The sequence below is a fragment of the Lampris incognitus genome, chromosome 11 (assembly GCF_029633865.1).
Source record: "Lampris incognitus isolate fLamInc1 chromosome 11, fLamInc1.hap2, whole genome shotgun sequence".
NCBI lineage: Eukaryota > Metazoa > Chordata > Actinopteri > Lampriformes > Lampridae > Lampris > Lampris incognitus.
Genome location: NC_079221.1, coordinates 38,278,048 through 38,290,139, shown reverse-complemented (window position 1 = coordinate 38,290,139; position 12,092 = coordinate 38,278,048). Strand labels below are relative to the sequence as shown.

At 46.6% G+C, this 12,092-nt stretch overlaps 1 protein-coding gene across 1 annotated transcript in view; it reads left to right on the top strand.

Annotated features, from left to right (window-relative positions):
• asic4a (acid-sensing (proton-gated) ion channel family member 4a) overlaps positions 1-11,539 on the top strand; it is a 94,629-nt gene extending 83,090 nt beyond the window's left edge. Inside the window, exons 2-10 of the mRNA XM_056289665.1 lie at positions 4,274-4,418; positions 4,818-4,945; positions 5,089-5,242; positions 6,521-6,574; positions 8,015-8,168; positions 9,021-9,112; positions 9,314-9,393; positions 10,043-10,153; positions 11,417-11,539. Of these exons, the coding sequence (XP_056145640.1) occupies positions 4,274-4,418; positions 4,818-4,945; positions 5,089-5,242; positions 6,521-6,574; positions 8,015-8,168; positions 9,021-9,112; positions 9,314-9,393; positions 10,043-10,153; positions 11,417-11,539 (1,041 nt within the window). The remainder of the gene's footprint in view (positions 1-4,273; positions 4,419-4,817; positions 4,946-5,088; positions 5,243-6,520; positions 6,575-8,014; positions 8,169-9,020; positions 9,113-9,313; positions 9,394-10,042; positions 10,154-11,416) is intronic.
• The last annotated feature ends 553 nt before the right edge of the window (positions 11,540-12,092 follow it).

Below are 12,092 nucleotides of genomic sequence, written 5' to 3'. Positions count from 1 at the left end.
AACTTCCTGTGATGTTACTTGATTGAAATAATTGAGAGGTAATCTACGTAGAGCACGTCGTCTAGTAATCAGAGGGTTCCTGGTTCGATCCCCGGCTCTTCCAGAGAGCGTGTCGAAGTGTCCTTGAGCAAGTCACTGAACCCCCTAACTGCTCCTGATGAGCGGGTTGGGGCCTTGCATGGCGGCCTCCACCGCCAGTGTGTGTGAGTGGGTGAATGTAAGGCTTACACTGTTAAGCACTTTGAGTGGTCAGTAGAAAGCGTCATAAAGACGTAGTCCGTGTACCGTAAATACTTGGCGCTGGCGTCCTTCTTTTCCTCGCCAGTACAAGTATGTCCCTTAGCAGTGCAGTACTGCTCGTGTGAATACTGTGCAGGGAGAGACGTGCTCTCTGCAGATCGCTGTTGTTTGCTTTTATGAATTATTAGAAAGATTGCAATTATTATAAATTGAATATTTTCTGTTTTGTTTGGGGAAGTTTTGCACCGTGTACAAATATATTTTCCCCTCAATCCCTGTATCTCATTTTCCTCACTTGATAGTATGTTTAGATGGGTTGATACTGTAAGATTGTTAGACACTCATACCTAAATATTGTCAAGAGTTTTGTATGTCTTAAATATGCTTTGCATCCCTTGTATTTCTTTCGTCTTCTTTTTTTTCTTTTCTTTATTTACATCGTTTGTGGTTTTCAGGATCCCGAGTCAACTTCCTTGTATGTGCCCGACTTGGTTGACTAACAATAAAAACTTGACCTGTGTGCAGAACGCCAGCAGCAGTGATGAATCCCGCTAATGGACGTTGTCTCACAGCTGACTCATGGAGCAGGACTTTACCAAGGCTGCAGAAACGGGGAAAACTGTATATAGCGTATTGGCCTTTGGGGGGGGGATTGAAATGCACATGTAAATATTTGGGGGGGGGTTGCCACGTTGTGATCTGCAGCTTTCTGCCAGAGGCCTGTAATAAGCCATTAAACCAGGGAACATCCTGTCTCAACCTTAAACCTGTGTGAGCCAGGCTTAATGGTTCTCAACTGCCAATCAAGTGCAGCGGCTCGTTCTACCACCTTCTGTAACTGGATCCAAATCCTCCTCCCACGTACCTCGGCGAGGTGGCCGGTGACACGCAGCCTCGCGTCTGCAAATGGATTTCCTCCAGAGAAAAGCCGAACTTATTGTTGTAGCTTATTTAAACACCCCCCCTTCCCTTTATGACTGTCATTTGACAGCTCCCCAACATGTCTCCCTTTTAAGGGTTTACCCCACTTGGGCTTTTGAATTGCACAGGAAGTGGAAGGCCCCTGAATGTATTTAAAATGAATGGAAAAGTTTGGAAATGAGTGGGTTTTAAAGGGGAAAAAGTGAAGCACTGCCAAAAGACTTATAATGACTTCTTCGCATTAAGCCCGGTTAAAGTAAAATTGTCCAGATATATATGTGTATGACGTATGGCAAGGCATGTTTCCAAAAAACCCATGACAGTACATGGTAATTATGCCCGAGGAATCAATAGAAGGACACAGAACTGAATTGCTTTTCTTATGTATTCACTTGTCACCACAAGAAAAGGCTGTCAAATGGAATAGATTTTTTTCTTTTTTTTACAACTCTCAGCGATACCAAAGTGAAGAGTAGGTGAGTCTCATGGTAATTAGCTCTTGCATGCATCTCAAAATCCTCCTAGGAGTACAATAGCACTGTCCATATTGGTTTGTGACTAGCGTGTGGCTGCCGGTTTCCCAGCTTGTCAACAGCACTGCCAAGTCCCTTCTTGGGAATTGCCAAAGTCGGTCCTGTTACCTTCGCTAAATTTGGTGCAAGATGTAACAAGAGAAAAATGCCCCATCAATCAGATTTCAGATGCCGAGTCTGAGACAGCGAGAGAGAGAGAGAGAGAGAGAGAGAGAGAGAGCAGGGCTCTGAGGCTGAGAAATAAATCAGCGGAGGCTCTGCCAACAACCATTTCCTGGGTGCGATGATGAGAAAACTTCGCCCCAGTCTCGGGGGACATCATTTGTGAACACCTTGGCATCCTCTGCGGAGCCCAAAGTTTAAAGCAGAGAAACCCCGGCGCTCGGTCGTGGTGTTTTGAGCGTTTACGACTCTGAAACCTCCTTTACCTCCGTTGCCTGCTGGGATCAGATAAAGTGCGTCTGCAGAGGCTTAAGTGTGTCAATGAAGGGGGCGGGGGGTGGAGGGGTGGGGATCGAGGATAGGCGCAGCTTACCTCCTCCTAGTTACATCACGCCAGTCGAGGAGAGATTAAACTAACTCAGTCTAATAGTGCATGTCAGTCAGACACAGTTGCACCGTGAATACTTGATTCCTGCTGTGCAACATCATGTCAGTTTCTGAGTTATGCTACCCCAGCTGCCCGCGTCGTGCCTATTCGTCTAGCTAATCGTACACATGGGAATGGATCTCTGCAGCACCAGAACCAGTTGTGCAGTATGATGATCTGGGTTTTGCAGTTTCAGTTGGAGTTTTGCATTTGTTCAAGCCAATTCTCAAATAGCTGACAGTCTAGTTTCTTTATCATAGAAGGTACACCCAGGATCGCCCAGATCCAGGCAGGGTGCAGCTCCCTGACTACAGCTGCACCCGAAGAGGGCAGGCCGAGGGTGGTCTGACAGGACGCGGAGGCGGGGTAGGCTGAGCTAACTGCTGGCCCATGCAGACTGGCAGTTCCTATGACACCGAGGGCGGTATGGCGGAGGCCTCGCCTAGCGCTGACTGTGTTTTTGGTGTCGTCGTGTGGAGTGCGGGAAGGTGTGTCGAGGGCGTCTGGCTGGGAAAGCTGGGGTTGGATCGGCTGGGGGAGCCTGGTCTGCTGCGTTTGGTGGGCCCGGGGACCACGGCCCTGCCTGGACCTGCGTCCGAGGAGGAAACACCGAGGGCAGTCTGGCAGGATGCAGAAGCGGGGCAGGCTAGGCTAACTGCTAGCCCATGCAGACCAGCAGTTCCGACAGTCATCCTGGCATTCACTCTCTTGGACAGTGAGTTTTTGCACTGCTGTGGGCTGGGGGAAACGGTATGTCGTGTAATTTCGTGTGCGCAGGTGCATGGAATGAAATGACAAATAAACGTTCCTGATTCCTGATACGTATTTATATTCTCCACACACACACACACACACACACACACACACATATATGCACTTTGATCAAAGGCCTCAAGGTCTACCAACATGTAAACTGCATGTTTGTTCGTAAAGACAAAGCCTGGTCCTCGTCCTGCTGTGGTGACTACTGTGGATACTACAGAAAGCCTGCTGCTGCTGCACAGAGCGAGTCCATCTGTCTACTCCACCATGCACCACAGTTTTGGCTTTGATTTTTGTTTTTTTGTTTTTTTCTGCAACCTTCCGAGATTAGAAACCAACCTCTGGTCCGTCTATCAGAGCGTGCATTAGACATCCCAGCACTTGTTAGGAGGCTCAAGCTGATATCTAAGACAGAATACGTATAAGAGACGGCTATAGAAAACACGCCGGCTATCTGTTCAAATGATGCTCCTGACGTTGTCCTCGGCTTATTCCGCCGTCGATTGTCCCCGGCGTCCCGCTGGCTGAACTCCCCTGCCATGTGATTTCCACTTTAATATGTTCATTACTGGCCTGCTTGTGACCATCTGCAGGAAATTCACGTATTAGGCTAATGTCTCTCTTTTTTTTTTCTTCCTTCCTCCCAGACTGATGGGCATAATGAAAGGGGATGCATCTCCCTGAGAGACGGCTGCTGATACGCGGTGACATGATAGCTTGTTTAAAAAAAAAAGTGCTCTCTGTTATTGTCTTTTGTTTTCTTTTGAAAGGAGATTAAAGAATCTCTTGTGCCATTTGATATATTTGCAGGACGCCGGTTGACTACTGAGCTGCCCGTGCCGGGCCTTGTGTGGCGGCTGGTGCCCATGTATGAGCTATTCATTTTATTATCATTCTGGCAATGAACTGTACTTTATCAAAGCTTATGTCGTGATAGCAAAGAAACCACCACCACCACCACTGCCCCCTCCACTGCTGGCATGTTATTTCCTTCCTGCAGATTGCATCCTGAATCCAGAGGATTGTAACAGACACTGAATAACGGCGCCGCAACCACGGTTCAGCCCCGGCTTGTTTATTTTCCGCTCCATATCTCTTACTTCATTTCTATGCGCTCCTGTGAGCTTGCCACGGCGGGGATGGACAATGTCATGTTTATGGTGACGTCCCTGATAAAAAATAAATAATAATTCTCCTCCACCATACCCCCCCACCCCCCACTGCCTAGGTGTACACCAGATATGGGAAATGCTACACTTTCAACGGCAACAAGACGACGTCCAGGAAAACCAAGCAGGGCGGGATGGGGAACGGGCTGGAGATCATGTTGGATATCCAGCAAGATGAGTATCTACCCATCTGGAGAGAGACAAGTAAGCCACAGATCTATTTGTCTGATGAAATCCTGTCTAGTGTTACACAGCATGAGTTAACACCTTTCGGAGGTATAAATCAATGACACCTCTCTGAGCCACGGTGCTGCACGCGATGCTTTGTTTGATAGCAGTCCCACAATATGAATTTTAAAGTCCTGAATCCTGCCGATGCTTTAATAACAAAACAGCACGAGACACGTGGTGCAGCATAGCAGTTGCGATGATATTTATCTAATTCTTTGTACTCACACTTGACTAAAAATATTGCTTGCAATTAGCATCAGGCTGACTCCCAGCTCTTGGAGAGAAAGCCACCTGAAAATTCCCTCATACTCCTTTTTAACTCCCCACACACATCTCTCCTCCTCCCCCTCCCCCCCCCCATCATCTGAAAAGACGAGACGTCCCTGGAGGCCGGGATCCGAGTTCAGATCCACAGTCAGGACGAGCCTCCCTACATCCACCAGCTGGGCTTTGGGGTCTCGCCGGGATTCCAGACCTTTGTCTCATGTCAGGAGCAGAGGGTACGTCCTCCTCTTGACCACCCCCAACCCCCCCACCCACCCACCCTCCCATCTCCACCACCTCCACCCCAGATTACTACTGTTCACCTGCGGGAGCCATCTGCAAGCTCCGGCAGGGGTCTAATCAATCTCTGTGTGCTTAGCTGACCTACCTGCCCCAGCCCTGGGGGAACTGCCGCTCCACCAGCGAGCAGATGATCCCGGGATACGACACGTACAGCATCAGCGCCTGCCGCCTGCGCTGCGAGACCCGCGAGGTGCTGCGCGAGTGCAACTGCAGGATGGTGCACATGCCCGGTAATTACACCGCCCCACAGCTGCCCTCAGCCCCTCCAGTCTATTTTCCGTGGTCTTTATGTGAAACCACGCTTTGGTTGTGTTAACAGCTGCATTCAAGTCTGAACCCAGCTCGTGGCTCTAAGAAGAGAAAGGTCTCGAGTTACGGCCACATCAGATCAGAACTGTCTTTAACGAGAAAAACATTTCAATTCATTTCTAATTGGGTCCTCTCACTGACCCAGGATATATCTTCTCCACCAGATGATGACATTTACGTTCCTTACTAAAATAATTGGAATATTTACTGTTAATTTTTGTGTGGCAGTTATTTGTCCCATTTAAACCAATACTGAATAAATAAAAAGCTCAGCCTCACAGTGCTATACTATTATTCTACTTTGAAGGGGGAAAACTAACGCAGGACCTCTGTGAAAGTCTTTTAATTTTTTTTCGCCGAGGGCTGAAATGATCTGCTGAACTTTCAGAGGTGTTTAATTTGTTTAAATCTCATGCCCTGGGATATTATCGTTGAGTTGGGGCAAATATTTTCAAATGCCAAGCGTCTTATTTGTGAGCGAAGCTCTTGAAATGCACAAAGTGGGGTTTTTTTTGTTTTTGTTTTTTTTCCTTCACTGGGCAAGAAAGATTATTTCTAAAAACAAGTCTTAATGTGTTTCCCAGCCTTTTATTTTGTTTCTGTCAAACAAATAATGTGGCGTGTTTTTTGGTGTGTGGATTTCCATCATTTAGGGAGGACTGTTTTAACAGGAATCAGGAGCAGTCGAACGTGAATGTGTGGAGTCTTGCTGCTCACCTTCACTCCCAACCCAACTTTACTGCCCTCAAATAAACATTTTCCACTGCAAAATGGAAGAAAACAAAAGGTTTTATTCAAAACAATGACTCCAGCACAATTTTTGCCACCACTGCTCTACCTGCACTTTATCACAATTAATTGTGCTGCTGCTGGAAACCTGTCATTAGTGGCCTGCTTGATGTGTTTGTCATTGAGAAAATGACTCATTGATTGGTTTTTAAAGACTTTCTAAATATGCCTTAGAGGTGGAGCCAGCGTGCTCCATTTCTCAACGCAATCAGGACTAGACGTCCAAGTTGGCCCAGCGTTGTAGATGGAACTCATCTCCTCCCCCCCCCCACGTCTGCCTTCATTCGGAAATGAATGATACACTGAGGCGCGCCGCTCACCGCCGCACCTCTCATATAGCAGCGGACACGGGTCGCTGATCACTTACCCCTGATTGATCAGACTCATTTTCTGTTGTGTTTTCTCTCCAGGAACTGCTGATATCTGCCCTCCCAGTAAAATCAAATGTGTTGATAAAGCGCTCGGTAAGGAACGATCTCTCTTCATTTCATTTCTCATTACAAGAAGTGGTCCAGGATGGAAATGGTAGAAAAGACAGTAAACATGGAGAGCATTTTCTTTTTCATGTCGTATGAATACCTCAAAGGTTAATGTTGGTGTTTTAAAATGACTCTCCCCTGCCGTTGTTCGTAACGAGCTTGGTAACGGCGCCGCCATCTCTTGTGTAACCAAATGGATGCTCCGTCGCTGCATGTCTACATGCTCACACACCTCAGCAAACCTCCAGCCCATCCTCCCTCTCCTCCACCCATCCTCCCTCTCCCCCACCCATTCTCCCTCTCCCCCACCCATCTTCCCTCTCCTCCACCTATTCTCCCTCTCCTCCACCCATTCTCCCTCTCCCCACCACCGTCGTGACTGTGCAAAGGTGCCGTGGTTTCAACGTGATTACGGCGGCAGTAAACGAGATCGTTCATTACGGTGATGGGAGATGTATAAATACAATTATGATCTCCTAGCCAAATAATCCAGGAATTTAATTATTGTCCCACTTCAGTGAATTCCCACTCCATTCAATGGGCGTGTGAATGAAATCTTACAGATATCTCTTATATAAGAGTGAGCCATATTTAAATGTGACGTATTCTCTATTCAAATAGTTTGAATAAATTCACCCTTTGTGGACGGTAATACATTTCAAATATAATTTCTGTTATAGGTGGGTCTTTTTTTCCATGCCAACTCAAGAATGGATGCTGTCCTGCTCCTGCATACAAATAGCCTAATTATAGGAATTATAAAGCACATAAATCATTTGATTTTTAATTGCCGTTATCAGTGTTGCCCCCCTCCCCCCGCCTTTTTGTTTGGACTGAATGGAACTATAATTTGAAAAGAGAGATTCGAGAAAGCTATTTACTGTGGTCTGTTGGTACCGCTTACCGCCGGATGTGTTTGCACGGCATTGTTTTTATAGTACTATTCTTGTGAATATGTATTTGTCTTTGTCCCGTGCACGTGTGTGTGAATAGCTTATGCGGCCACCTTATTTGTATGTGGGTGTAAGTACATGTACTTTTGCGACGGCCCTAAATAAGCATGTGTTTCGGCATCGGTTCACTCGGTGCCATAACCGCTGTTCATACTTGTTAAATGGGCACCCCAGAGAAGAGCGGCTGGAGGATAAAAGCCTAGAAGAACAATGGGCGGGCTAAATTCATACATAGGGCTGTTTATCCATGACCAGGGCATACCCTGTAGTGCATTAACAAAAAGACTTCAGAGTAAGTCATTTTTTCCTCCCCACTTCTTCCAAACAGCATGTTTATTATAGAACCTCTATTTTTATTCTGGCTGAAGTGTCTTACATCAACCTGCGGTGGAGTGCTCGCTAACCCACCAAATCACATTACATAGCGTTGACCGAGGTTATCCCAAATAGACGAGTGTCTCTTGTGTTTCAGCACTGCTTCAGAAGAGCACCGGGGACACCTGCCCATGTGAGACTCCATGCAATCTGACCCGCTATGGTAAAGAGCTCTCCATGGTCAAAATCCCCAGCAAGGGCTCCGCTCGCTACCTCTCCCGGAAATATGACAAGTCAGAGGACTACATTAGGTATGGAGGAGGAGGATGTTTGGTGACCCTTAGCTTGATGGTCTCCTCATGGGGCATTAACAAGCACAACGCAAGTGGATTTATATTATACGGCTTTTTATTCACTGTGTGCAACCCCCCACCCCACCAAGGCAAACGTGGTACATTAGAGTCAATGCCATTTTTATTTTTATGCGTGATTACATTGTAAGATTATATTGTTGGTGCGCTGTTATGCTGTGCTCCCACTGATCGACTGATGCTTTGCAATGCACATACTGGTAGCGGACTCTGCATGTCCCGGGAGGTCGCTGGCACAGGTGTAGCAGATCACGCTGTCGGTGTTCATCCTGTTGCTCATCGCAGTTTAACCCCGACACACCAGAGGACCTCTCAATCCTTTTTCATGATCTTTGTTAATTGGTTTGGGAACATAACAGGAGCTATCATGACCACTTATGATGGAGCGTAAAAATGACACGGTACACTATGTACCCTGTGAATTAAGTCAATATTCACAGGAGTGGCATGAAAAAAATAAAAAGAGCAATTAAATGTTTGCATAATTTGTATTCAATAAGAAATACTGACAGTCATGGTCTGACAGGACGTGGAAGCGGAAGCGGGGCAGGCTAAGCTAACGGCTAGCCCATGCTGACCGGCAGTACCGACAGTCATCCTGGCTGGCGTTCGTTCCTGTGGACAGTGATTTTTTTTTTTTAGTTTAGATATATGTGTTACCTAGTGTGTGTGTTGTTGAAGTTCTTGTGGTTTTTGGATATGTTTTTTTTCTGTCTTTGTGTTGCACTGCTGTGGGCTTGGAGAAATGACAAAGTGTTCCTGATTCCTGATTCACATTCTCTTGGTTTCCAGAGACAATTTCCTTGTGTTGGACATCTTCTTCGAAGCTCTAAACTACGAAACCATTGAGCAGAAGAAAGCGTATGACGTTGCAGGTTTACTAGGTAAGATTACCCTTACTGCCATCTTGTAGTTTTTCCTCATAGGTTTGCAGGTAGGTAATGCAAGACGCTCTGAGAGGAGCTGCATGTACTGTTTATTGCTATCAGTATGTGACAGCAACAGCTTCAATCACACTCGTGCAAAGTATACCATCAGCAGGTGTCCATTGTGTCTGACTTTGAAAAACGTTCACCTCTGTTTAGGTGACATTGGCGGCCAGATGGGCCTCTTCATCGGTGCTAGCATCCTGACAATCTTAGAAATACTGGATTACGTCTACGAGGTACAACTTCTCTCTTTCCTACTTTTCCCTGCCCTTTCTGGCTGCACAGACCCCTGCAAACATGGCGCAGGCGATATCCCAAATTACACAGAAAACATACACTCTGAATCAACCACAGCTGTTTTCCAAAACTCCTCTGCGGCGTACCAAAGTCCTCTGATCCAAGTCTCCATGCTGGATTAAAGAGAGGACTCGCCGCTGTTCTTTCACTGCATGCTTTCTTGTCCCGGATGATGACAAAGCTGATTCTCTAATAAAGATTCGAATCGTCATCAAATTTAGTATCGTTAAAATGAAATTTTCTGTACTATGTGGACATCCAACGACTGGTGGTATCCATGTACATGCACATAAGTGCAAAGAGCTGAATTAGAAACGAGAAACTCATTAGATGAATGTCCACCGAGACGTTCACAAAAGACGTGGCGCCAATGCTAATGAGCCGGCGAACTCCTGTTTTAGCTCGAGACTGCTCTTTAGCCAACAGACAGCCAGACATGTGTGCGTGTACTGTTATACTGGAGTCCCTGGCTGCGGTGTGTTGCAGCTTAAAGGTTGGCATCGCACTGAGTGACCTCTCAGCCCTCCTAAGTCTTGAGTCTCGTGTCTCCCTCTGCTCTCTCTGCTGCCCTGCTCTGGTTCGATCAAGGTGGTCAAGCAGCGGCTCCAGCGTCTGCTGAGGCCACAGAAAAAGGAGGAGAAGAACAAGCAGCCTTCCACTACCGTCGCAACTGTGGGTCTGGAGGAAATGAAAGCAAAAGTAGGTGGCAAATGTTAACTACACCGTCCGCATGGCTTCTTAAAAGGATCGTCCCACTCTTTTACCACCTGGGTCTTATTTTAATAGTTTCTGCCAACGTGCATATTGATTGTATCATTTCACTCACTGGCTTCATTTTGGAGATTAAGGACATGGGACCACTGCTATAGAAACATCTTTACAACAGCATCTTATGATGCCATGGGTCCTTAAACGTGTCCTTTGAACAAAAAAAGACCCTCATATTTCAGGTAGACTGTGTATGTGATTTTCAGTTATCCACAACTTTTCTATTGTACCGGCCGGGGCGTTTATTGATGGTCACCACTACGGTAAGTATGGACTGCTCATTCCTGCAAGCTGAACCAGGGAACAGCTCAGCAACATAATCGACCATTGATCATATTGCACAATTTTGGGAAATAAGTTTTAATGTGCACTCTTATTTTACTCGCATTAAATAACTGACTTACAGTGATCTTGTTGGGGTATGTCTGACGCTCGTATTCTGTAGCACTGTAAGACGCATTTGTAAATCTGAGTCGAGCCTGTGTCCAAAAACTCTACTAAGAAGCCAGTAAATGGGGCATCCAGGTAGGATGGCGGTCTATTCCGTTGGCCTACCAACACGGGGATTGCCGGTTCGGCTCACCATGTTGCCTCCGGCTCGGTCAGGCGTCCCTGCAGACACAATTGGCCGTGTCTGCGGGTGGGAAGCCAGATGTGAGTATGTGTCCTGGTCGCTGCACTAGTACCTCCTCTGGTCAGTCAGGGCGCCTCTTCAGGGGGGGACTCGGGGGGGATATAGCGTGATCCTCCCACGCGCTACGTCCCCCTGGTGAAACTCCTCACTGTCAGGTGAAAAGAAGCGGCTGGGGACTCCACATGTATCGGAGGAGGCATGTGGTAGCCTGCAGCCCTCCCCAGATCAGCAGAGGGGGTGGAGCAGAGACTGGGAAGAGTGGGTTACTTGGCCAAGTACAATTGGGGAGAAACGGGGGAGAAATTAAAAAAAAAGAAGCCAGCAAGCAAAATAATATATAATATTATAATTAATATGCATGATGGCAAAAAGTGTGAAAATAAGATCCAGTTTGTAAAAAAACAAAACAAAACAGAATTATCTTTTAACTTTAGGTGAGAGACTCGGGGAAATCTATTGTATGTAGTCTATTTTATATTTGATGTTCTAAAAAAAAACTACATCCAATGGCTGTGTGTAATGGCTGCTCATCTTTATGCTTGCTCTCCATTGCCAAACAGGAGCCCAACGACATGCTGAGGAGTCACCCGGAGGGAGCGTACGCCAACACCGTCCTGCCCAACCACCACCACCACCACCACCACGGCGGGCGCCACGGGGTGTTCGAGGACTTTGCTTGCTAAGAGACAGCTATTGTTTCCCGTCCCTGATGACAGCAAAGGTGTGAGCTCTCCGTGCTGCGACAGGGCACATGAACAGACCCTTGGCATCTCCATCTGACCCTCCTTTGCTGTCACCAGTGAAAAGCTACAGCCAAAGCCGAACACCAAATGTGTGTTGCTAACAGACTACTAATACGTACAGTATGTAGGCACAAGTTGGACACCACACACACACATACACACACACACACATACACACACATCTATATATGTATATATAGATGTGTGTGTGTGTGTGTGTGTGTATATATATATATATGTATATATACACACACATTTATGTGTGTGTGTGTGTTTTGTTTTTTTTGCCAGGGTGGGACCCCCGATTGACTCCCCCCTCCCTCCAGTTTTTGGGGTTTGTTTTTCCACCTCCAGTAAGAAGCTGGGCACTTTGCGATTTCAGGACCAGTCGTTTTTTTTTGTTTTTTTTTGGTACATGATCACCACATGGGAACAGGAAAAAAAGACCACATGTCATCTTGATCCATGACTCGTACTCCGAGAAAAAAAGAAA